Genomic DNA, 26,273 nt, shown 5'->3' on the forward strand with positions numbered 1-26,273 from the left:
AGTTGTTTTCTCATGATGTATAAAAGTACCATCCAGGTGCATATATTCCATGGCAATTCAGAGGTATCGACTTCGAAAGAGATGCAATATACTGGACACCTCAATCATAATTTACTTATAGTATGAAACGCTGCAATAACGCAGTTTGTTTGACAAAATCGTTCGTAAGGTGATGGAGAAATCGTTCCAGAAGACACAAGACTCCTTTGTGTGGTAAATCCAGCATGACCATGACTCCTCATATTCCCATTGTTCGAAGGTGTGTGGTCAGATTGAACTCCCGAAACTATTTTTAACACAAAACAGTACACAACAAGCGGTTTGTCCATCTAATGTATCGTACAAAATCATGTTTTAATCAAAATTAAGTGATGAAACAGTTTAGCCATCCATGTTACTATATAGTAAGATTATTGAGGACTCGAGCAAAATATAAAGAATTTGATCTGATGTCACCGGTTGACCCAAGTTACGAGTTTCACTGAACTGACAATAGTGAATATTTGAAACGACGGCAAAACATTTTGATGGTTTTGTATGATTGCGCTGACTTTCACAAATTTTCAATTTGATTAATGATTAAATCAATCTAGAAGTGTGAATTACACACATCTTTATTATTATGCCACGCAAGAGGCGCTGCCAAAAATTTCGAGTTTCGAGCACACCGCCCTTTTACTGGTCATCGATGCGATATTTTGATGTTTTCATGTTATACCGCCCCCTCGGTTTACACCGCATAACATTTCCCGCGACCTTTTGACCCGATTGCCTTCACAACAGGGACGCCACTAGTGCCCGAATTTCCATCTGTAGCAAGCTCAAGCGTCATTTTCATAAAAAAAAACATGTATCAAAAGAGCAAATCTGTACATCTGAAGAGCACCGCATCGTTGCGCTACAATAATTTATCAGTGTTGTCGTTACCAGAGAAGAATCTATCAAGTTATGCAGTAGTGCACAAGTCCGTGGTCAACATCTCCAACTGCGCCAGTGATGGAGCGAATGCCAATATCACACAGCGGCAGCTTCAGTGCAAAGAGGCTGCGGGAGTGGCCCAAAACGCAACAATTCTCGAGGTTTGTACTGTACGTTACAGTCGAGCTGCAGAGTCCCCTGGTAGGAACCTAACGTTACAGTGTATGGTTGACCGAAAGATCGGTCTGTATCTGTCCGTCGGGGAATGTTCCGCGGAGACTACGTCTGGCTTCACGGATCCCCTCCGTATAATTTACAGTCAGTCCGCAGCACCCGATAATTCCTAAATTATACAAGTAATAAGAAGTATAATTAGAATTCTATTAGTGTCTACTAGTAATAATGAAGTATAAGTCGAAGAGGTTAGCATTTCCCAGGTGTTTTTAAGGCAGTGAAGTCACATAATGAAATTCAAAGTAGGTAAAAATTCCAGGCAGTCCCAGTTGGCTATAAATACCCGTGTCAGTGAGCAGTAAGCATCTTTTCAAAGAAAATACGGCTTTAAATAGACAGACCAGCAACACCATGCAGTATTGGGTGCAATGCAGACAATTAGCTCACTGGTCCTTCTCATCATACAGACAAGCAATAAATAAAGCACAATCATTGCTGTTCTAAAGGCACGGAGCATTCTTATACGTATGGACATCTCAAGTCAAGCAATTAAGCAGAACATCAGCATACAGTATAACAAGGGCCCACCAGTTTTGACTTCTGTACAGTGTTGTAAAGGGAGGGTTCAGAACTGAAGAGTATTGATCAAATGGGATGCTGGGTGGGAACCTCTTCGACTTATACTTCATTATTACTAATAGAATTCTAATTATACTTCTTATTACTTGTATAATTTAGGAATTCTATTACATAATACTCGTATAAGTCTTCAGAGGTTAGCATGTTCAAAGTTCCGTACAGAAGTCAGTCTAGTGGCGTGAGTGAGGGCAAGAGGACAAGAAGGATGATGGACAGTTTTCCCAACAAGGTTGGAACTTTGGTCATGACTCCTCATGCATAGAGAATGTCTATCGATGGTGACACACATTGTCGCAAACAAGAGAAGAACTCGAGCAAAGTTTGCTTGAGAACCTACTAGTATAAGGTGCAAGGCATAGGTTTTGAGTATGATATTATTTTGATACCTTGCATGCTTTAACCTGAGCAGGATTAAGCATGATAGCGCACAGACAAATTAGTCAAATTCAATGGGCCTCTTGTACCGATTTTCCAATCAAGACATAATCCTAATCATGTTCCTTAATATTCATGTACATTTGAAGGAAGAATTAGACATTAACCAGTTCATACTCGGCATAGTAATATTGCAGCAATAATTAGAGGCAAGTCCATTGCATTTTGGGTTGATATTAGAGTTTAAATTCATCAGTTTGGTGGACCGAATCTCCTGAACGAGTGGCTGAATAATGTGTCGCCATTTTCCAATGCACAACGTAACGTGATTTATGGTCTTGTGTCTTATCTGACTCGTATTATGACATTGTTCTTAACTGAGATACTAATATGCAGGTATACACATACTATCACAATTTACATGTATCTTTCTAACTCAGCAGAACTGAGAATTGTTGAACTAATGTGGAATCAATTGTTAGAAGGTAGAAGGTTCAAAATGTACCATTCAGCGTTCGTCCAGTCAGTTGTGGACAAGATTTCATTATGACCTTTATACTTCATGCGCGAAAGTTTAGAAGTTGCGGCGCTTCTGTAGCTATGAGCTGAGAATGTGATACAACTTTCATATTAGCATCCGTGGATGTCTTACCAGACCAGAGTCTGGGATGAACGCGGGATGACTGTGCTCCCAAATCCTTATGTATATGAACACGAGGTACGTCCTGTGGTACCCTTTCATACTGATCTCGAAGACAGAACAAACTTGGTACATGTTCCCATAGCAACAATACATTCATACCTAATTGTATGCAGCAGTCAGTACAGTGTACAGGGATGTATACGTACAGCTATTGACAGTATATTAGTTATATTTTAAGTGTTTATACAAGCAGCTGCGAGGGACTGGCTTTCAGCCTCCGCTCCAAGATGCTTGTCGTCACCGATTTGTTGGGATGTTTCGGAGAAATTATGAGTTTGCTTTCTGAACTTGCTCGTTGGAGATGTTCTGTGCATTTAATATACTCATGAAGAGTTGATCGGAACACAGAGTTTAGGGTTGGAGGTAAAAGAAGGCACTTTAATTACCTGGTTAGAGATATACCTTCCATATCTCTAATGTGCAAACGTGGCATCATCTTCCGGTAATGTCATAAGAACTAGATGTCTCAGCATTTGTGTACGTTTTGCCGAAACGAGCTAGGAAAATTGTTTTTGGCTCAAGGCACTGAAGGAATCTATAGTTCATAGGTATCTTGAAACGATAAAAAAGTGATTCAAAACAGCTGAAACATCCCAAGTGTTGTTGTATTTAGGCTTGCGAGGGTCGGAGTTAGATACGCCCTTCATAAGTTTGACTATAGGGGCTGTTTGCCTATGTCATAGCTCTCGGTTTCAGGTAGTATGGAAGACCGAGCAGGTCTATGAGTAAAAAAATCGTGGAGTGGGCTTTGTTGAAAAGCTATGCTATAGGCTTAGATGTTGACAACGTGTTCTGTAGACGGGTTAAAAAGGATCACAAGATTGTTCAGAATACAGACGTTGCTACTGTCTTCAAGCACCCTCATTTGTTTTGTTTATTGGTATTGTCTCGCCATGATGATGAAAGGAGCTTTGCAATGTGCTGCGATGTGTCTGCCACTTGTCATCGCTATAGCAGAGAGCACACATGCAGGCGGCTAGTGTGAGCTGGAGGATCGTCGGTGGGTGAGGGTGTGGGGCAAGAATTTTCTCTTGGAGTAATAGAGGTGCAGCTATTCGCATTTTGAGCGATAATGAGACCCATGGCTGCCGCCACCATTGGGGCAGTGAGGGTTGCTCAGGTCACCTTGTTCAGTTGAAGCTTGTGGAGGACTGAAAACGTTCTAGGGTAAGGAAAAAGGCATCAAAATTCAGGGCAATAAAACTTGGCTTCCATTTGACATGAGGAGTGTTGCTAATCCATATGTAGAGTTTGTGGATTGTGTGGTGAAAAACATGTAAAATAGTAATTAGTTGTTCATGTCTCTGCGAGACAAGCAGAAAACTTCAGAATTATCTACATCTGTTGAATGTGAAGCTGATATCCAATTGCTAGACACCAATTCCAATGTTGGCCGTGAATTCGTTCGGGTCAGGTATGCTACTAGCTGTAGAAATGTCTGACCGAATTATGAATAAGCACATTTTTTGTACACGAGCCACACAGGGCTTCAAGACCGTTCTGAATTGCAAGAGGTTCACACACATTGCTATGCGGGGAATTCTGTTTGGCACTCCAGACTCTCTGAGCAAAGGAATTGTCATTGTTCAGAATTAACTACTCTCCATACTGAGATGCAAGCATCGCTTGAAATTATCATGATAATGAAGGTGGAAAATAATTCTTTGTCTTGCGAGACAGCCACCACCAAAGAATGTTTTGTATCGCATGACTAGATAACGACACCAAACTTTGTGTCGATGTCATCTTCTGCTTTACGCAGAGCATTAGTTGATTTATTTTTTCTAGTCCCAAGTGGCGAGAGTGTACATTTCTTTGTGGAAGGCATTAAAATCCCGAAATTTGGTTTCGTTGCCATACAAGATTGAATTTCCAAGGGCAGTAACCTTGTCAATCTTGTTCTGATGCTTACTGCTCACTGACACGGGTATTTATAGCCAACTGGGACTGCCTGGAATTTTTACCTACTTTGAATTTCATTATGTGACTTCACTGCCTTAAACACCTGGGAAATGCTAACCTCTGAAGACTTATACGAGTATTACGTAATAGAATTCGCTCGTATTTATTCAACTCGTATGCAAGCCCGCTCTAGGCTTGCATACGTAATGAGCTGCGTAAGGGGATTTTGTCCTTGGGCTTTCGGCAACAGACGGATCTTTCTGTCTAAGTGTATGGTAGCCCTATTACATATCGACCACCTTTTTTGAAACCGACCGCGAATACATTATTGGCGCACAGAACGCTTAGTACGCACTTCACTGCGTGCAGAGCACATAAAAATGGATTGGCTTTGACCGTTGATGAGGATGGTGTGGGAAAACGCGAAAATTCACTGTTCATTAATGCCAAATGGTTTTAATCAAGGACAAAATTTCGAATGAACATTTTCACTGAATCGTAATGTAATGTCTATGGAAGTTTCTAAAAAGCTTCGTACAACACGGTGTTCAATACAACTCGGTTTGCGTGCATTGTCAATGCAAAAACAGCGGTCGATCTCAATAAGGAGCTTTACCGCGGGGAGCTGAAACAAGGCCACGCAAGTTCGACGGCGATATTTTTGCACTGAAACTTTGAATCGAAAAGGGAACAACGGCATTTGATAGTGCTGGATTTTCTCAATCACGTAGGTCAAGTTTTTTATGTGAATTTCAGTGTTAAATATTCTTATCAAGCAAAAACATTAGACGGTCGATGAGTAGTAGGTCCAACCGTAAATGTTAGAATCCGCTAACGCAACGTGCTAATTCCACGATTATTAAGACTGACCTTTCCATTATCAGGAGTATTAACGTTAGAGGTATGGCTTTTCAAGCCATGCATGCTAGACCCATCTACAAATACAGTAGGACCTAGTAAGGGTGGGATTTCACGGAGCATGCGAACTATTTGCGAAGGACGCGAATGACAAAATCCAACATTCGGAAAAGTTTTTCTCCGAATGTTTTCCGACAATGAAGCCGAAAACTATTCTTCCGCAATTTGTGCGAAGTTTCCATGACGTATGTGCGAATGTCGTGTGTATCATTGCTAAAGTACAGCATGTTACGTGCACGAAGAACACGCGACGGAAATGCGAACAACGAAAAATTTCCAATAATCATGGGAGAAAATGTACCCAAGGAGAGGTGGAAGCTGTCTTGAGTTGATTTTTTTCCTTTTTCTCTCATTTCTCTATCGTGTGCTTGCCTACATTTTTTTCCCCTAGGACATATCTCCACTAGTAAAGCCTTTGATTTTTTTTTTTTTTGCAGTTCCCCCAACACATAATCTCTATAGTTCAAATGAAATTTTACATACTTTAGATTAATTTTAAGTGTATTCTACGATTTTTTTTGGTATATCAAACATTTATTTCTCCTTGCTAGTCTTTAATTTCTTTTGTTACTATAGTTGTTAATAATTGTTTGATGTTTAGATGTATGTTACGATTTTTATTTGTAGAAAACGTATAGGTCATACATCCCCCAAACGTGCGCTAAACGTTCGCAAGAATATCTCAAAAGGTACGCGAACAGTTTGCGATTACGTCGTAAAATGATCGGAAAAACTTCGCAGATTTCGCGTAACACACGCGAGACATTCTCCAAAGTTTCGGAGTCTGTTTGGGGTTTCACGAACATTTTGCGAACATCGCGCATGTCTTGCGAAGGTCTTGCCCATATGACGAGGCTTTAAAGACACTTTCGAGAACAATGCATGAGCAAATCACGACCAAGTGTGCGGAAAAGGTTCGCAAAAAATTACAAACTTTTTTGAAATTCTTGCCGAAGTAAAAACGACATTCGCGAACAATTGACGACGCTTCCGAACTCTCACATTCGTTTGGCGATGTTTTGCAGACTAAAATACGAATGCTGGATTTTGCTATTCGCGTCCTTCGCAAATCGTTCGCGTGCTCCGTGAAATCCCACCCTTACCATTAGGTTTCTACTATTAAAGATTGGTCTGTATCTGGTCGTTGGCCCTGGGGATCTGATGACATAAATGGTATCCCGGAGTACCAAATAAAAATCAGCCATTTTGTTGAATTATTCTTTTTTTATAAAAAGGTTGTAACCTGGGTGCCAAAAAGAGGAAATTATTTTGGTGCTGGAGCTAGCGCGCGCTAGCCACTGCACTGCGCTGCACTAAAGCACACGTCATCGCAGCTTCCATGCACGCATAATATGGTAGGTGTTCAACACACCGACCGGGTCCATATCAACCGACCGCGCACTATAATGGCATTGCGCGTACAGAAAGAAAATGTACGCATGGGACTACGCGCAACGGTGTTCGATTCTTCACTGGCCTACGCTACCGAGTAAAATGAGGCGAAAACACATAAGTATTCCCTCTAAATTAACGAAATTTAGCAAAATCGAATAAGATTTATCGTGTAACTACATATAACTAGGCCTACCTTTGCAGACTCGTTGTTAGATGTAGAGTATCCTTCCGTAATAAATTTGATGATTTTGACCGCAAAATTGTCACCGCCGCTTGTACGATCGTGCACACACGTTACACATACACATGACATTATTTTGTCGCCCGCTACGACCGTACGAGTTGAAGCAGAAACGAGAAATGAATGTGAAAAATAAACCGACTCATCTAATTTATTTCAATTACGATGAAAAGTTTCCAAATGAAAATCAATTCAAATTCATCAAACAGTCCTTCAAAAGTAATATCGAAGGATTCAAAATATATTCAAATATTATTGGGGAAAAAATGACGGCTGGAAAAAAACAGCGGCCTGTCGAAAAAACGCATTTAAGTGCCCTTTATACGTGTTGCCAGGGTGGTCGGTTGAAATGAACAGGGCAACTGAGTGCGGAAAAAATGACACCCCACGCGTTCGAAGCCGCCATCTAGAGCGCGTACCTCAGATCGCATTTTCATTGCACGCTTGTGAATCCAGAGTATTTTCTCCACATGTGAGTAAAATTTCAGGCAAATTGTGAGATTTTTCACGTTTCTATTGATAGAAAAACATTAGGTGGCCGGTATTATGAACACCCAACCATATAACATGCAGTGGCATGGGAATGCTACTGTATGTACACGCACACACAGTGCATGCATTTTTCTCTGGCTGTCCTTGAGTGGACGTGAGGTGGCGCTACATAACGCGGTTACCCGGGGTACTACGGTACCCCGGGGTAACGCGTGACGCATCATATGTTCTGCGGAGACTGCGTCTGGCTTCACTGAATCCCCTCCTAACGTTACAGAGGAGAGCTGATAAAGTTTAAAAAAAAAAAAAAATGATAAAAGACTTCTCCGGACAGACAGATTTTTCTGTCTAGGTACCACTATGCCTGGTAATGGAATAATAAGACAAGAGTTTACGGGTTCGCTGGACGCTGGCTTGGTTGGATGGGTTCCACTCCACTTTTTAGGTGATCCGAGTATCCTCTCGGATCACCTTCTGTATCTGTACGGATTCTTTGTTCTTCTTCTTCTTCTTCTTTCTTTATTTCTGGACAAAAGTTGTGTATCTACGTACTCAGAAAGTACTCAGAGTATCAACTTCAAACTCATACCATATATGTATCATGTCCCAAAGACGACAAATCTAATGTATCATTGTGATCAGTCGACCGTGACTATGACGTCATTATATGAAAACACATTTTCATTCATATCTCATTAATGAAATGGAATTTTTCAATGAAATTTACGTCACATGTATTTCAAGTTATGCGCATTCTACTCATATTCTCAAAATTCATATTTTCTCTTAATACGTGCGCGTACGCGTGCGTTGAAATATTTGTATGCTCAAATCGAGCTCAAATTTTTTTTGCACACGTTTCAGACCATTTGGAGCATTTTTTGAAAAATTGAAAAAATTGGACGGACGCGTACGCGCGCGCACATATACGCACGCACAGCTCATATGCAATAGAAATTTCCCATTTTTTCACACTTATCGGATGATTGAAATGTCAAGGAATATTTCTACCAAGTTTCAAGTCAATCCGACTCAATATGACGTCATACGGACCCGTCAAAGTTGAAATTGCGCGCGCGCGTCAATGGCGATATACAGTTTAACACTGCCAAAAAACCGCCAATTTTGAATCCGATTTTACTCGTCAGGATGGACGGTGACCCCCCATTTTCTTTACATATTCTGAAAGCTGATGAGTTGTACATGTCAATTCATGGGTTGTCGATGCTGGAAAAATGATTAAAAGATATCAAATTTCTTAATAAAATTAAAAAAGTTAAATTTCAAAATGACGTCATCAAATTCCACGTTCACTCGAGCGTATCTCACTTATCCTTTGCCAATTTTCACCCAGATTTCAGTATGTTGTAGCTTATTAAATGTTCTTTTATAAATGTAATAACAACATTTTGAATGGATGACGGCATCACCTCGTAAAAATGGATTGAATGTAATCTTGTCAAATTTGACCAGTTTACGTGTTATCTCTATGGGACTGCAGTTTTTCTGGAAATGAAAATTGACATGACTATCTTTTTCGAGCACTAGCTCACTTATGCTTCGGTAAATTTCTCCCAGATTTTGATATGTTGTAGCTGAGACTATGGGCTATCGTAAGTGTGCCCTTCGTTTTTTCATACGGTGTCGGGATCACGTCCAAAAACTTGGTTGAAATTAAAGCTTATCTTCCATGTATTGAGATATTCCTTTCTTTTTGCAACTTTCTTTACAATAACTCAAGAAAAACATGACCTATCAGCCCAATATTTTGCACATGTTTAGTTCATGTCACGTACATTATTTCATAAAATAACAACTACTTGATCAGACGTCATCTTGGGTATGTAAATTAGGGTCAAAGGTCATAAATGTATCATCTTGTATCTTGGTGAATACATGTCCTATCTTTTCCATAATTTGCACACATAAAGACCATGTTACAAGGATCATTTCACAAAATAACCACTTTTTGCTCAGATGCCATCTTGGCTGTGCAAAGTGGGGTCAAAGGTCATGTACTTCTTTCTTTATCTTCGTTATGACGTGTTATCTCTATGGGAGGGAATTTTTGTAGATCAAGTGAAAATTGACATGATTGTCTTTATCGAGCACTAGCTCACTTGTGCTTCGGTGAATTTCACCCAGATTTTAATATGTTGTAGCTGAGACTTTGGGCTATCGAAAGTGTGCCCTCCATTTTTCATACGATGTCGGAATCACGTCAAAAAACGTGGTTGAAATTAAAGCTTATCTTCGATGTATTGAGATATTTCTTTCTTTCTGCAACTTTCTTTGCAATAACTCAAGAAAAACAGGCCTTATCACCCCCATATTTTGCACATGTTTAGTTCATGTCACGTACATTATTTCATAAATTAACAACTACTTGATCAGACGTCATTTTGGGTATGTAAATTAGGGTCAAAGGTCATAAATGTATCATCCTGTATCTTGGTGAATACATGTCCTATCTTTCCCATATTTTGCACACGTAAAGACCATGTTACAAGGATCATTTCACAAAATAACCACTTTTTGCTCAGATGCCATCTTGTCTGTGCAAAGTGGGGTCAAAGGTCAAATATACTTCATTCTGTGTCTTCGTTAGTGTATACGGAATTCGGTACCAAAGATGGAGGGTCTGACTCCCTTTTCTAAATGAGACTCCAAACATCACATGGCCAATGTCCCCTCAACACAGATGAAACCTGTATGGTCATGCCTATTGGGATCAGGACTCAAATCATTGATTTCCCAATAGATCGGATCACCTAATTTGTCTACTTGATGACAAATTCCGAGTCTAGTTTTTTTTGTCCCTGCCGAATGAGTTCGAGCAGGGGACTATGAAACGGGCTCCGTACGTGTGTGTGTCCGTGTGTCCGTCCGTCCGTCTGTGTGTGCGTCCGTGTGTGATCAAAATGTTCAATTTGCTACTTCTCTGTCATTTATTAGCCAATTTTGATTCTGTTTGCTTTATATGATAGCACTACATGGAAGCTTTGAAACTTCTACACAGAATTTCAGTTGTGACCTTTGACCTATATTGTACATTTTGCTTCAAAATGCTACTCCTTCGCCATTTCTAACCCGATTTCGATTCCGTTTGCTTTAAGTGATGGCACTAGGTGAGGGCTTCAAAACTTCTACACAAAATTTTGACCTTTGACTTCTTTGAACTTTGACCTTGATTTTTGACCTATATTGTACATTGGCTACAAAATGCTACTCCTTTGCCATTTCTAACCCGATTTCGATTCCGTTTGCTTTATGTGATGGCACTAGGTGAGGGCTTCAAAACTTCTACACAGAATTTTGACCTTTGACTTCTTTGACCTTTGACCTTGATTTTTGACCTATATTGTACATTGGCTACAAAATGCTACTCCTTCGCCATTTCTAACCCGATTTCACTTCCGTTTACTTTATGTGATGGCACTAGGTGAGGGCTTCAAAACTTCTACACAGAATTTTGACCTTTGACTTCTTTGACCTTTGACCTTGATTTTTGACCTGTATTGTACATTTTGCTACAAAATGCTACTCCTTCGCCATTTCTAACCCGATTTCAATTCCGTTTGCCTTATGTGATGGCACTAGGTGAGGGCTTCAAAACTTCTACACAGAATTTTGATCTTTGACTTCTTTGACCTTTGACCTTGATTTTTGACCTATATTGTACATTGGCTATAAAATGCTACTCCTTCGCCATTTCTAACCCGATTTCACTTCCGTTTGCTTTATGTGATGGCACTAGGTGAGGGCTTCAAAACTTCTACACAGAATTTTGACCTTTGACTTTTGACCTTGAGTTTTTAACCTATATTGTACATTTTGCTAAATGCTACTTCCGGCGGGGACATATATTACGCACTGCGTAATTTCTACTTTTCTTTGTTTGTTTGTTTGTTTGTTTTTTTTTTTACTAGAGTAGACTGAAGAGTAAGAACCAAAAGAAAGAAGGATGTGCCAATAATATGCAACTTCTCCACTGCCCATCTGCCCATGCAGATTTCCAATCTATGATGTGATAAAGAATAGGGTTCTAATGTTGCAACTGATTAACACTAATAACAGGGTTTTAATTTTATAAAACAAAAACAAACAAAAAATGCATAAAAAACAGCACCAAGGACAAGGTTCAACCTCCTGTGCCAAAATTTGACCATGCACTAAAGCATCATACATAGGTTTCTTATAGAACCAATAGCAGGCAGTCAAAGTTTGGACAGCACTATTGGTGTTTGTGTGCAATTATTTACACAGCTGACTCACTAGTCTGATTAGACGTCTAGACCCTGAGTGCAAAACAAAATTTTGAACTGCTGTTGAACATGTTTTAATTTTACATGGTGAGATCAAATCATGCAGGCAGTCCTTGTCCCTATGTGGCATCCTGCTTACCAACTATGGAAGTTTGCCTTGAAAAGTCTAATGTATGAAGTGCACTTATTTAATACCAGAAAAATATCCAATCTACATATTATGATACAGTATACGTGTACCTGATTCTAGCCCCAGCCACGTATTCAATAATCTGTACATAACTCTTCCTGGAGTTCCATTGCATTATTATGATATCAGATTATTTTGGATCAAGACAGTATGCCCAGATCACCACAAAAAATAGTTTGTTCCTTTGTCCATATTTTAACCTTCCCTAAAATCATTACCAATCCTTTTGTGAGTTATGTAGAGTTTGTTTTTGCAAAAGTTGCTAACAGACAGAAATAGCGAAAAACACATGCACGAAAACACACTTTAACCAGCTCTTTTGAGATAATGATGGTTTTAAGTCATTCAGTTCTCAAAGAGTGCCATTTTGATAGATGTTAGAGGAAAAAGCAAGTTTATTCATTTTTTATAAAACCAAAGCAAACTTGGTATTTGAAGACACATTTATTATGTTTGTCCCAGTAAAAATATGATCCAACAAAACTTTCAAAATCAAAGTAAATGTATATTACACTGTATAAGCAGTGACCTGTTCATGAGGTCTAAAATTACTCGGCAAAACAGTGTACAAGGCATATTCAAGCGAAATATGTGCTTGTGTGGCGTTATTTTGCCCTGTTGATTATGTTTTGTTGATTTGAATCTGCCAATTTAAAAAAAACAACAACAATATTCAATAAAAAATTATGCAGTATTTAATTTGTTTAGAAGCACACACATCCATAAATCTGAAGACATTTCTATAAATTTATGCATAAATACCTGTATTTATTTTCATTCAGGCAAAGTTTTGCGAGCTACCATCCAGGACTCTACTTGTTGTATGCTGCCAAAAAGGAGTGCAGGTACTGGCATTGTGCATGTTTTGTATCGCTATGTACTGCTACTAAAAGTTTTAGTTTTGTATTTTATATTCAATGAGGTGAAGAGCTCTGTGTTATTCCCAATTTGCTGATTAATGCAAGTTTCTATTAAAACGTCACACCATCTTCCATGTACTCTACTTGTTAATCTTGTGGACTGTAGAAAAATGTGAAGGGGCAGGGGAATTATGAATCATAACATTACTGGAAAATTCTTGACATAAGCAAGTAACCAAAATTTTATCGTGGTGTATTATTATATATGTAAGTTCATAGAAATGATAGAAATAGTGAAGGAAGTTGATAATCAAATTTTGTTCTCAAAGGGACAGTAATCATCATGAACATCTTGTCTTCTTGCATACAATTGGGGAAAAAAAATAAGTGATGGTAATCAATGTTATTATCTTTTATGCAAATCAATGAATTCCAATTGATACACACCTACATGTACTGAAAAAGAATGTATACAGCAATTTGGTCTATATCTTAAGTACCAGTAGTGTAGGTATGTGCTCATCTAATTATGTAATACAGTAATGTGTTAAAACAAAATATCTTCTCATTTGCATCATTTTGCTTAAATGAGGAGTTGCAGTATGAATGCTGTAAAAGGAAGTAGCCTTTATTTGTATGAACTGTCTGTGAATATCTGCAAGTAATTACCAGTATCTCTATGTCTGGCTCAGAATGATAACATCATGACTTTTGACAAAGGTACTGAAACTATGCTATGATAAAGGTGAGCTCTTATGTGTGCATATCCTCTTGTAGTGGTATTTCTGTTCCAGAAAGCAATCTCTACTGCTCTTTTTTGCTTTTTTTTTTTTTTTTATCAGCTCACCTGAGCCAAAGGCTCAAGTGAGCTATTGCGATCGCCCTTCGTCCGGCGTCCGTCATGCGTCGTCCGTAGTGCGTCGTTCGTTGTCCGTCGTGCGTAAACTTTTTACATTTTCATCTTCTTCTTGAAAACCCCAAGACCGATTTTCATCAAACTTGGCAGGTAGCATCCCTAGGGGGTTAGGAACTCAGTTTGTTGAAATGGGCACCATGCCCCACCCTGGGGGCCTCCAGGGGGCCCAAACCCCCCAAAATTAAGGAATCTGTAAAAATCTTCTTCTCTAGAACCAGAAGTGATAGAGCTAAGTTGATACTATGAGTTAGTACATTGATGACTGTAGTTTCAAGTTTGTTCATGGTAGAATCAGGGGTGCCCCCTTGGGACCCAGGGGAGGGGGTCCTAATGGGGCCTAAGTTGTACATTTTCATCTTCTTCTTGAGAACCCCATCACCCATTTTCACCAAACTTGGCAGGTAGCATCCGTAGGGGGTTAGGATCTCAATTTGTTAAAATGGGCACCATGCCCCACCCAGGGGGCCCCCAGGGGGACCCAAACCCCCCAAAATGAAGGCATCTTTAAAAATCTTCTCTGGAATCAGAAGTTATAGAGCTAAGAGTTTCAAGTTTGTTCATAGCAGATCCAGGGGTGCCCCTCTTGGAGGCAGGGGGGGGGGGGGGTTGGGAAGGTCCAAATGGGGGCCTGAATTGTACATTTTCATCTTCTTCCTGGAAACCCTTATGATGGATTTTCGTCAAACTTGGCAGGTAGCATTGCTAGGGGGTCAGAATCTCACTTTATCAAAATGGGCACCATGCCACACCCAGAGGGCCCCAGGGGGCCCCAATCCCCCCAAATTAAGGAATCTTAAAAAATTTGGGCCCTTATTGTACATTTTCATCTTCTACTTGAGAATGCCTGGTCAAATTTTAGTAGAGCTGTGAATAATTGTCCCCGCCGAATGAGTTCGAGCAGGGGACTATGAAACGGGCTCCATACGTGTGTGCGTCCATGTGTCCGTCTGTCCGTATGTGCGTCCGTGTGTGATCAAAATCTTCAATTTGCTACTTCTCTGTCATTTATGAGCCAATTTTGATTCTGTTTGCTTTGTATGATAGCACTACATGGGAGCTTTGAAACTTCTTCACAGAATTTCAGTTGTGACCTTTGACCTTGACCTTTGACCTATATTGTACATTTTGCTACAAAATGCTACTCCTTCGCCATTTCTAACCCGATTTCGATTCCGTTTGCTTTATGTGATGGCACTAGGTGAGGGCTTCAAAACCTCTGCACAGAATTTTGACATTTGACTTCTTTGACCTTGATTTTTGACCTATATTGTACATTTTGCTACAAAATGCTACTCCTTCGCCATTTCTAACCCGATTTCGATTCCGTTTGCTTTATGTGATGGCACTAGGTGAGGGCTTCAAAACCTCTGCACAGAATTTTGACCTTTGACTTCTTTGACCTTGATTTTTGACCTATATTGTACATTTTGCTACAAAATGCTACTCCTTCGCCATTTGTAACCCGATTTTGATTCCGTTTGCTTTATGTGGTGGCACTAGGTGAGGGCTTCAAAACTTCTACACAGAATTTTGACCTTTGACTTCTTTGACTTGTGACCTTGATTTTTGACCTGTATTCTACAGTTTGCTACAAAATGCTACTCCTTCGCCATTTCTAACCCAATTTCGATTCCGTTTGCTTTATGTGATGGCACTAGGTGAGGGCTTCAAAACTTCTACACAGAATTTTGACCTTTGACCTTGATTTTGACCTACATTTTATTGTACATTGGCTACAAAATGCTACTCCTTCGCCATTTCTAACCCGATTTCGATTCCGTTTGCTTTATGTGATGACACTAGGTGAGGGCTTCAAAACTTCTGCACAGAATTTTGACCTTTGACTTCTTTGACCTTTGACCTTGATTTTTGACCTGTATTGTACATTTTGCTACAAAATGCTACTTCCAGCGGGGACATATGTTACGCACTGCGTAATTTCTACTTTTCCTTGTTTAGATTAGTGACTGCGTGAAAGGTGAACTTGCGATACTCGGGTGAGCGCTAGACCCGCGGGTCTCTTGTTTTTTTTAAGTGAAATATTGTATGCTTAATTTTAGCCAGTCTTAAAGAGGAAACTACTATTTTTTGTGTCACATCACATTGCCACTGATTGCTTATTTTTTTAAATCTTTTTTTTTTTATGCCTTCTCCACAAAGTATCGCAGGAGGCATTATTTTTTCGGGTTCTTCCGTCTCTTTGTCTTTCCATCTGTAATAAATTTTGTGGACAGCGTAACTTAAAAACCATTTGAGGTATCCTTTTGAAAGTTTACATATGATGAAGTTGTCTCTATCGACTTGTGGGTGCACATGTTCTGATGTCAAAGGTCAAGGTCAAATTCTTAGAATGTTACTATTTCCCCCATATGCAATGCCTGAAGGTATTTTCTTGGAACTTAGTGTATACATACAGACTAACAGATTAAGGATTCTCTAGGAAAGTTTTTGGCCATGGGTTCAAGGGTCAAGTGAAAATGCTAAAAATCAACTTTTCTTCTCCATATCGGAAATGGCTTGAGGTATCCTCATGAAACATATGCATATATTACTTACTTACTTCTCTTAGGAATTTTGGGGTCAAAGGTCAAGGGTTAATGGTGAGGTTAAAATAAAAAGAAATTGACTCTTTAATGCTGAAATTACACTTGTTCTCCATACCTTGGAGATTACTCAGTGCATAAACTTAATCAAACTAGGTATATAATGCATTACTGCACAATGATATCTGTAGGGGAAGATTTTGGCCATGGGGTCAAAGATCAAATGAAAATGTTAAAATGTCACAATTTTTCCTATACTTTGAAAATAACTCATGAAGAGTATTGTCATGAAAATGGATGTTACCAGTTAGTAATTATTTGAAGAATTGTGGGCCATGGGGTCAATGGGCAAGGGTCAGAGGTCAAGCATAATACTCATGTTCCCAAATACTTGCTTTTTTAACCAATTTAACCATCTATTCGAATAAAACCTAGTTCAAGGAAAGTAAACAACACATATGTGACAAACATGTCATTTCAGTTTTTGTCAATCTGTTGTCTCACATTGTCCAGATGTACACTAGACCTATCGGAAGAACCATGCGATGGTGGAGGCATACAGGTCACCATATGTAGCGGCATTTCTAGTTATTCATGAATGTCTTCTTTTCTTTCCTTTCTTTTTTTTTTCTTTTTTTGTTTTTTTTTTGTTCACACACTTCCTAGATATATGAACCTGATGGCTCAGCTTTAGTTTTCTGGCACGCCCTTTTCAACTCAGATGGGAATGATGGTAAGAAATATACAGGTACCCCTTCAAAGTGAGTCTCAGAATCTGTGGATCATACTGCCACCAACTAATTGATTGTTGATATATTCATTAATATTGCTGGCTTGGTCAATCTGTGTGTTCAGGCAAATTTAGCAATACATTAATTAGTAAGATTCTTCTGATAAACTGTTTTCAATATATATTTGTTCATTGAAACACACTTCTGTACGTGTACACATATCTTCCAGTATCTCCGTCCCCCCCCCCCCCCCCTTGGATGCATTGCTCAAAATAAGAAATGTGGAAAATATATTTCATTTTGCCGCAATTCTACTTTCATGCTTGCATACCATATGATGCCCAGGGATATTCCCTTGTCATCACCTGATTGATACACTCATGACCGATGGAATCTGTCTAAAACCCATGATGTGCAATCTCTTTGTCATTCAGAACTTCCCCATAATAGTATACATCCAATTTTCACCTATTCCCCTCCGGCCTGTAACTTTCTATCTATGTGTATGCTATTGTGCTGAATTTACCCTAAGTATAGAATTGGATTCAGGGAATGCAGCAATATTAGTGGAACACATCAGTGAAATCTGAGAAAAATTGGACCATCTGCTCAAAATTTAGTGGTTTTAATTTGTAAAGTTTATTTGATGCTGTTGCTGGATGAGAAGGCCACAACAGTTTGTGGTGCCATAGTAGTGGAACAATACAATAATAATACAGGGAGAATTCCACATAATTTCAGTTTCTATCATGATGAAAGAGCACTTGACCTACCTTCTTCAGAAGGCAGGGAGAATGATATTACCCATAAAATATTTCAGTATAAGATCAAAGAACTGCATTTTTCATTTAAAGAATTTAGATTTTATGGGATTCTCCACTACTGTGACATTACAAATTACTGTAGTCTTTTTATCCATCAATGTCAGCACACAGATTTTTTTTTTTTTTCAGAATGTGGAATTTCATGACGTTTAAATTGTTTGGCCAGTTTTCCTCAAACATTACTTATGTATTTTTGTAGTGCTTCTGCATTCACTGAACCCAAGTCAAGGGCTGTGGAATGTTTTACAGGGTGCCGGCTGTGGCTAGGGGGTTATGGTCAATGGTCCCTCCCCACCCATTCCCCATACGGTTGTATGTGTATGTGTTTATATAGTTCCTTTGTTTTCGATATAAAAGTTTCTCTTTTCTGAATTTTGTAGCTTAATTTAGTGGGACTACAAATGTCTGACCCAGATTGTTGTTTTTGTTTATGCTGTGTTGCAGGATTTTTATTCACCAGAGGAATTGCTTCAGTCTTGGATAGCTTCATTGCTGTTGGTATGTTATTTTTTTGATTGCATTTGCCTCTACTTGGCGTTAATCATTTAACCAAAAAGAAAAAAAAAACAACAACAACAACACCACCACAGCTGCTTCCTTCAAACATGGTTAGCTGAGGTGGCCAATGTGTTTCACACGAGTATGTTTCCGCTGATTGAGATCATAGAGTTTATGAAACCCTTTTGACAGTGTCAGTGCCATACTGTAACTTGTGATTACAGATTAACAACACTTTCTCTGTGACTTTTTTTTTTTTCTTTCTGAATTTGGCTGTGTGTCATTTTGAAAATGTAAGAGTTGACTTGCATATCATGCAGCGATGCGTTACTGTGCCATGCATTCTGAATGAAATAGAAAGATAATAGAGCCAGCCTCAGACATGGCTTGAAATGTTCATTAATGCAAATCGCATTTGTCTGCACAGCACCCTCAAGCACCCATCCCCACAAACAATTTATCTTCATAACAGCTGTGTGCGCATTTGCATGTTTCAATTCAAGAGATAGTGATGAGCAAACTGAGGGCGATGACATGAAATATGTTTATGTCATTACCTTTGAAAATGAGATTTCTCATTCCTTCTCATGCCATTACTTACCTGTGGAAATACATTATATCCTGTTTTCAATCATCCCACATATGACAAGAAACTATTAAATGAAAGTAACAACAACAGCATGTAGATATCTCCTTTATCCAGATTATATTTCATGAAAACTTCTAAATAGTTGTTGAGTGACACATATGTACAAATTGTAAATGAAGCATATATTTATAGAAGCAGGATAACAATGAAAGGACTGATGCCATTTTGCACTGTCAGGTGCTAAATACAGTATCTACCTGTTTGAATCACATCCATGCACTCACGTTCAGGCGCCACCTTTGTTCGTGATCCTCAGACTCAAGGTCTGTTTATACCTACACTCAGTTTGTGTGTTCTAGCACTCGACACAGAATTTCTAATGGCATCTCTGTGCCTCTGAATGTTGTGTGCTGTAACCTTGATGTGCTGGTGGTACATGTAGTATTTGTGCTGGATGCACCACGTTTCTTGACGATCCCTGTCCGCCATCTCTCCAGCTTTCTGTCTGTTATGATGAGATTTGGGGTCCACCATTCTATAAGTTTACAGATTATTACTTTGAGTTTGCTATAGATAATATACAGCAGTCACTGTTTAATCAGAGTGGTGATAGATAGGAAGGCCTCTTTAATGTGATGATATCATTGTAACATACCTAACAGGCATGCTATTTTCACCACTGAAACAGGATGCTTTTTTCATCAAATCTTTGTGTACAAAATAGAAACTTTGTGTAATAAATTCATCAAAGGGAAAGGGGAAAAATTAGGTATTAAGTGTGCGACAAAATGTAGCTATGGGCATATTAAGAAAACTTACTCCCTGTCATGGAAACTACCCATCATGAAGGTATATTCCATGGCTTAGGATTCCTTGCCCCATGATATCACACATTCCACCAACATGCTGAGGCCAGCCTAGCCCAAAATTGACCTGCCGTGTACTGTTATAAATTTCTGATTATTATCTATTATTATTATTATTATTATTATTATTATTATTTAATCGAGATATAGATCTTAATCCCTGGTTATGGAGGTTATATGTGGACAGCTGTATCAGCAGTATGCAAAGCAATTTGAGAAAATTTAATTACATGTGCTGGCAGGGATAGGTAGGCAGTGTTACTTATTGATTGCATGTTGGATAAACCTGATGATGCTCAAGGGAGATCAAAGATCATGTGACAATTTGCATTGACTTACTGTTTATAGTGTACCATTTAAATTCACTCAGACTCTCTGATAGTAAACTGTGAAGTATGATCTAGAACAACCGTGATTTAAGATGTTGGGCCAGATATGCATACTCTATGTCAAGTTGCAAGACTACCAATAAAATGTTGTGATGCTCAAACCTGTACTAGCATTCAAAAACCCTCAGTGCCAGAGTCAAATGTGATGAGAGAATTTCTGTTGAACAGGCTGATCGGGAATTCTTTTTCTGGAGAAGAGACTGGTTGTTAAAGAGGACACTTGTTCATTTTGTCATCATTGGTCTCTTGTTGTACCATAATATGTTACAAAGATCTGCTGCAAATGTCAAAATGAGTTGGTTGAGTTGATTCAGGACAGGGACATTATTGACATCACACTATTCAAAAATTAAACAAACAAAAAAAAAAATCCTTAGGTATTGAAGATACATAGAGAGATGTATTAAACATTTCTTGTGATATCTGTGTCTCCTGAGTATGGGTAGTCCCATTTCATTTTGGTTTTGTTGTGTCTTAAATCACGAGAGCTTCTAATTCAAGAGTCTCATCACAGATCCTTTCAAGCACTGGTAAATGATGTGACTTTCATGTGGTTCGTTTCCAAAACACACTGATTATATGTCTGTCTATTAAGTGTCAAGTGAGTGGTGGTAATGTCAAGTGCATTGTATTAATAGGCATATTGAATGAACATGTGTAAAGATGTAGGGTATGTATTGTTTTTCCTTGGCTTGCTGCAAGTGTGTGAGACAAGTGTGATCTAAGTGTGTCTCACAACCACTTTTACACATGCACTCTGCAGTGTTTGTAAGAGGATGCACCGTAGCTGTGGACTGACCTTCCTGTGAAAGTATCCAATCAAACAGTGTCTTATCAACACAGGCAAAATCTCACATGGACTGTGCACCCTTTGTGTTTTAAGTGTTTACAGTCACCACGACAGCCCCTGCAAACCACGGTGGGACAAAAAAACATTTCCAAAATACTCACAAATGTGCAAAAAAATGGCTAAAATGAGGGAAATATTGCTTTGTGTTTGACCCTCATCACCAGGGACGTCCACTGGGTCAGTGCTGGTGTTCTCAATACCAGCTCGTGGGACCAATGTCCAGCTGAGCGAGACACTGAGCGGTCACTCCTACCCCATCAGTGCTGTGGCGGGCGAGGGGGACCTGATGGCCAGTGCAGATGACAGTGGCTGCATCATGGTCTGGCAGGCCGGACCAAAGTTTTACCAACTGACCAGAATCAACGGCGGAGGGTTAGTGTCGGAAAAGAGTCAATGGCTGTTGCTACATTGTATAGTGCTGGATATTGAGTTGGTGAATGTAATTCTATTCACATTACCATTGCAATTGTTACTGTACATAGAAACTGTTACTGTATATTCATGTACACAGATATTACCACAAATGAGGTCACAGATATTCTCATGAGATGTTGTTTTTGCGATTTGACACCGAGGCTATCGTTAATGCACATATACCCTACGTATGGTGATTTCTTTTTGCGTTTTGTTAAATTCACAGCAAAACAGTGATTCGCGAAATTTGCAAATATCAAAACCTTGCAAAAAGAACAGTTTTTGCAGTGGCTGTTGCTACAGTATATTTGGCAAGCTGTCTGGCTGTCGTGAACAACCTTTGTCATAAAGATACATATGCTTAGTAAAACAGTTTACCCCCCCCCCCCCCCCAATAATGTGATGATTGCCTGATCAACCCAGCTGTTTCGGGGATGAATTGAAAACTCTCTTTTTTCCCCTCAATTTCCCATTACTTTTAATTCCTTAATTTTATTTGGATAAGAAGAGTGACCTCTGTGGGTATCTCCTGTTATGATACAACAACGTATTGGCTATCAATACTTGCACTATGGGGAACCTTTGATTCGAAGGCTGTGCAGCCAGATGAAAGTTATTGCTAATCTTTATGAAAAACTCCATTCTTCTTGCTCCCATAGTGCAACCTGCTCCTCTGTCTGCCTCTACATGAATCTAGTCATCGGGGGCTACGGCACCGGGCACATCCGCATCTTTGACACCCAGAAGGGCAACCTGCTGACCGAGATTTGCGCCCATGCCCAATGGATCCATGCTATGGATCTCGCACCTTCTGCAGGCCTGGTGAGTACAAAGTTTTCCAAATAGACAATATTAACAGAGATGATGGCTTTGTATCTCGATGGTCTATTAGTAGATTTTTTGTAAACTGCATGTAACTGTGATGATTGTAACTACATGTCAAAGTTTTTGCTGTTTTGTCATCCTGATAGTCAGCATCCTTTTTTCGTAGCTTAATACACAGTAAAGGTTTTGTATGATACTTGGTACACATTTTGTCACAGAAATGCATTGTGACTGAGTTTGGTATGGATATGTAATTTTGTACGTTCACGAATTTTTGTCTTCCCTTCCCATGGCTAGCTGCTCTCGACATCTGAAGATACGACTCTCAAGGTGTGGTCTCTCAAAGTGGATGACAATCAGGCCAAAGTAAGACATTTTTATGCCTCCGCCACGAAGTGGTGCCGGAGGCATTATGTTTTCGGGTTGTCCGTCCGTCCGTCCTTCCGTCCGTCCGTCCGTCCGTCCGTCCTTCCGTCCGTCCGTAATGAATTTTGTGGACAAGGTAACTATCGAAACCTGTTAAGGTATCCTAATGAAACTTGGCATGTATGTGTATTAGGGGGTGAAGTTGTGCCTATCAACTTTTGGGTGCACATGCTCAAGGTCAAAGGTCAAAAGGTCAAGGTCAAATACATAAAATTTCACTATTTCCACCATATCTATTGAATGCCTGAAGGTATTTTCTTGAAACTTAGTGTATACATGTTTTACCCAATTAAGATTCTCTGGTGAAAGTTTGGGTCATGAAGTCAAAGGTCAAAGGTCAAAAGGTCAGGGTCAAATACATAAAATTTCACTATTTCCACCATATCTATTGAATGCCTGAAGAGATTTTCTTGAAACTTAGTGTATACATGTATTACCCAATTAATATTCTTTGGTGAAAGTTTGGGTCATGAGGTCAAAGGTCAAAAGGTCAAGTAAAAATATTAAAACTTCTTTTTTTTTCTCCGTACCTTGGAAAATTGTTCAAGGTATCTTCATGGAACATAGTATATACATTTACTGACTGGAAGTGATTATCTAGAGAATGTAGGGTTCATGGGGTCAAAGGTCAGGGGTCAAAGGTCAAGTGCAAGACTTCAAAATTTTACTATTACCCTCATATTTATGCAATGCCAGCAGGGTTATTTTTTACACTTGGTGTATGCGTGTGTAACCTAATAGAAATTCTCTGGAAAGTTTTTTTTTCTCTCTTTTTGCCTCAAAGGTCAAAAGGTCAAAGATCAAGTGAAAATGCTTAACTAACTTTTTCCTCCATATCTCGGAAGTGGCTCAAGTTACCTTGAAACTTAGTACATATTGTGCATGTTCTACCTGAAAGTAATTATCTTATGAATTTTAGGGTCAAGGGCCAGATGAAAATGGTAACAATTTACTATTCAATTCAGAAATTGCACTTTTTCTCCACACCTGTACCTTGAAAATTACTCAATGCCTAAATGTATGAATGGGTCAAAGTCAAGTTAAAGTCCTTAAATCCCTAGATACATGCTCTCCTATTCATCCAATTAAACCTACGTCAAGGAAGGTGAACATTCAACACATTTGTGACAAACTTGTCATTCCAATATTTTTGCCAATTTTGTGAAAATGTAATCACACAGTGTCCACATGTACTATCTAGACCTACTGGGAAAATCATGCATTATGGCGGAGGCATACCAGTCGCCAAAGCGACATTTCTAGTTTAGAGTTTGGCTTGTACTTTGCCAATTCCTACTGTCAACACTACTGTAGACTGTCAAAAAATTTGCCACTGCAGTCCCGGTGCTAATGAGGAACCTTGAATGCTGTAGTAAAATGGGATGAATGCAACAAAATATGACAGCACGTAATAGGCCATGACAAAACTTGGAGGCAGTCCATAGCAGGACGCGATGGAAAATACCAATAGTCTAGCCTGACCAGACCCCGTGAGAACAGCGTCTGATAGCTATACATATGTATGTTCACCGGGCGAGGACTGGAACAAGACTAGAATATGGAGAGGGGAAAACATGAGAATGTCTCATCTACCCACGGCGCACAATGTTTAAGGCAAACGGGGCTGCCGTAGCCGCTGGGAAGATGGTGTAAATGTAGCATAAATGTTCAGGGATTAAACGCATCAGACGAAATACTGGCACAAAGAAAGATGAATGTTTAGGTGTGTTTGTTTACAATTCAAACGATTGACATTCTCATCATGCAAGTAGTCCATTATCTGTTGTTAACAAACCCTATGTTTTCATGAAATGAGTTTTGTTTGTTTTTTGTAATTTACATGAATGAGCCCTTATTGTCTCTTTATATCTGTCTTATCCATTTCATTTACTTTTGTCTGAAAAAGGTTTCACTTGCCTACCAGGGTTGCATCACAGACACCCAGCTTTGTGGGGCAAGATTCATCGGCAAGGAAGGCAGGTCTCTCTGCGTCACTGGCTACGACACCAACGAGGTTGTGTGCTTCACCCGCTCTTAGAACACAGCAAGGATGCACGGTGACAAGAATCTATGGGAATGGGCGTGGCACCCTTCATCCTTTAATCTTCCCCCTCTCTCTCTCTCTCTCAGCCACGTGTATGCCACCTGTGCCCACACCTTGACTTTATATGTATCCTCAAGAAAGGATTTTTTTGTGTGTGTGTCTAGGGGGTGTCATTCTTTGGAAGGTGCGCTAGTGTTGGGATGCATGGGCTTGAATCGGGTACAAAATGCATTTCCTGTTGCTTTTTGACGTCTATACCATTCATGGCATGTTGGTAGATGGTCGACACATGATTTTGAAGTGTGCTGTAGGTCTTCGACCGAAATGTTGTCAGACACTGTGCCATGTAAACATGAAATAACTTTATTGGAATGGTAGGATTGGATTTGCAATAGCATTCTGTCTTGTGTTTATGCCGGACTGATCAAACAACGTAGCTTGAATGTGACATGCTTTGACTCTCTTTTGACTATTCTACATAAATGGCCTTTCTTGATGTTTAGTTTTTGGTGTTTTTCTTTCTTTCTTTTTTTCTTTGCATTTCGCTGTAACATCGTGCATTGGGTTAATGTTGCACCGAGCACACACCTCATACCAAAATTATTACCTGGTCGTTGGTCTTGAATGTTAGATGTGGTACTCTTTGACCCCGTTTACAGTGCGGGGCTGGGCCGAGCCCAGCCTCAATTGCGGGGCTGAGCCGCGCAATTTTGTCCGTTTACACTGCCGGGCTTGGCTGCGCTTTTAATTCAAACCTTCCAATATTTTGTCGTAGTGGCGCTCTGCTTGTAAACAAACGCAATTTGGTATAGTCTGGTTTTCAGACCCTTTGCCAACTGGATTCCGTGGCAACGAAGTCGCTCTTCGGGCAAAGGCCTTTGCCGAAGGAAAAATCCTTTGCAGGACAAAACCACCTTAAACTATACTAGTTTTCGATGTTGAGGGGGTTAATATACTGAATAGTGAAATAGTACGGGCAGTGGGTCTGGAAGCCAGACTAAAATTGGCTGCGCATTTGGCCCAGTTTGCGTTTACACTGAGAAAAGGCCGGGCTCGGCCGTGGCCGAGCCACGGCCGAGACCACCTCCAGAGCGTGGCCAAATGCGCAGCCAATTTTGGCCCCGCATTTGGCCTTTTGCGCGTTTACACTGAAATGAAGGCGGGCTTGGCCGCAGCCGAGCCACAGCCCAGCCCCGCACTGTAAACGGGGTCAGAGATAATCGTGTGTAGATTACATCCTAGTGAGAAATAATGCTATGTAGGTAATACAAATATCAATGGTAAAT

The 26,273-nt window shown here is 39.6% G+C and overlaps 1 protein-coding gene across 1 annotated transcript; it reads left to right on the forward strand.

Moving 5' to 3' along the window:
- The first annotated feature begins 794 nt into the window (after positions 1-794).
- Positions 795-24,981, forward strand: LOC140242009 (WD repeat-containing protein 54-like). The gene is made up of 8 exons (XM_072321752.1): positions 795-1,079; positions 12,995-13,057; positions 17,198-17,264; positions 18,531-18,584; positions 21,443-21,650; positions 22,352-22,514; positions 22,815-22,883; positions 24,850-24,981. The coding sequence occupies exons 1-8, from the start codon at positions 849-851 to the stop codon at positions 24,979-24,981; spliced, it is 987 nt and encodes a 328-aa protein (XP_072177853.1). The 5' UTR covers positions 795-848.
- Positions 24,982-26,273: the final 1,292 nt, after the last annotated feature.

The sequence above is a fragment of the Diadema setosum genome, chromosome 18 (assembly GCF_964275005.1).
Source record: "Diadema setosum chromosome 18, eeDiaSeto1, whole genome shotgun sequence".
In the NCBI taxonomy this organism is placed as follows: Eukaryota; Metazoa; Echinodermata; class Echinoidea; order Diadematoida; family Diadematidae; genus Diadema; species Diadema setosum.

Coding starts and splice junctions, on each gene's coding strand:
- LOC140242009 (XM_072321752.1), top strand. CDS start 849: ATGTATCAAAAGAGCAAATCTGTACATCTGAAGAGCACCGCATCGTTG. Junction 18,585..21,442: donor GGATAGCTTCATTGCTGTTG/GTATGTTATTTT, acceptor CCTCATCACCAG/GGACGTCCACTGGGTCAGTG. Junction 22,515..22,814: donor TCGCACCTTCTGCAGGCCTG/GTGAGTACAAAG, acceptor TCCCATGGCTAG/CTGCTCTCGACATCTGAAGA.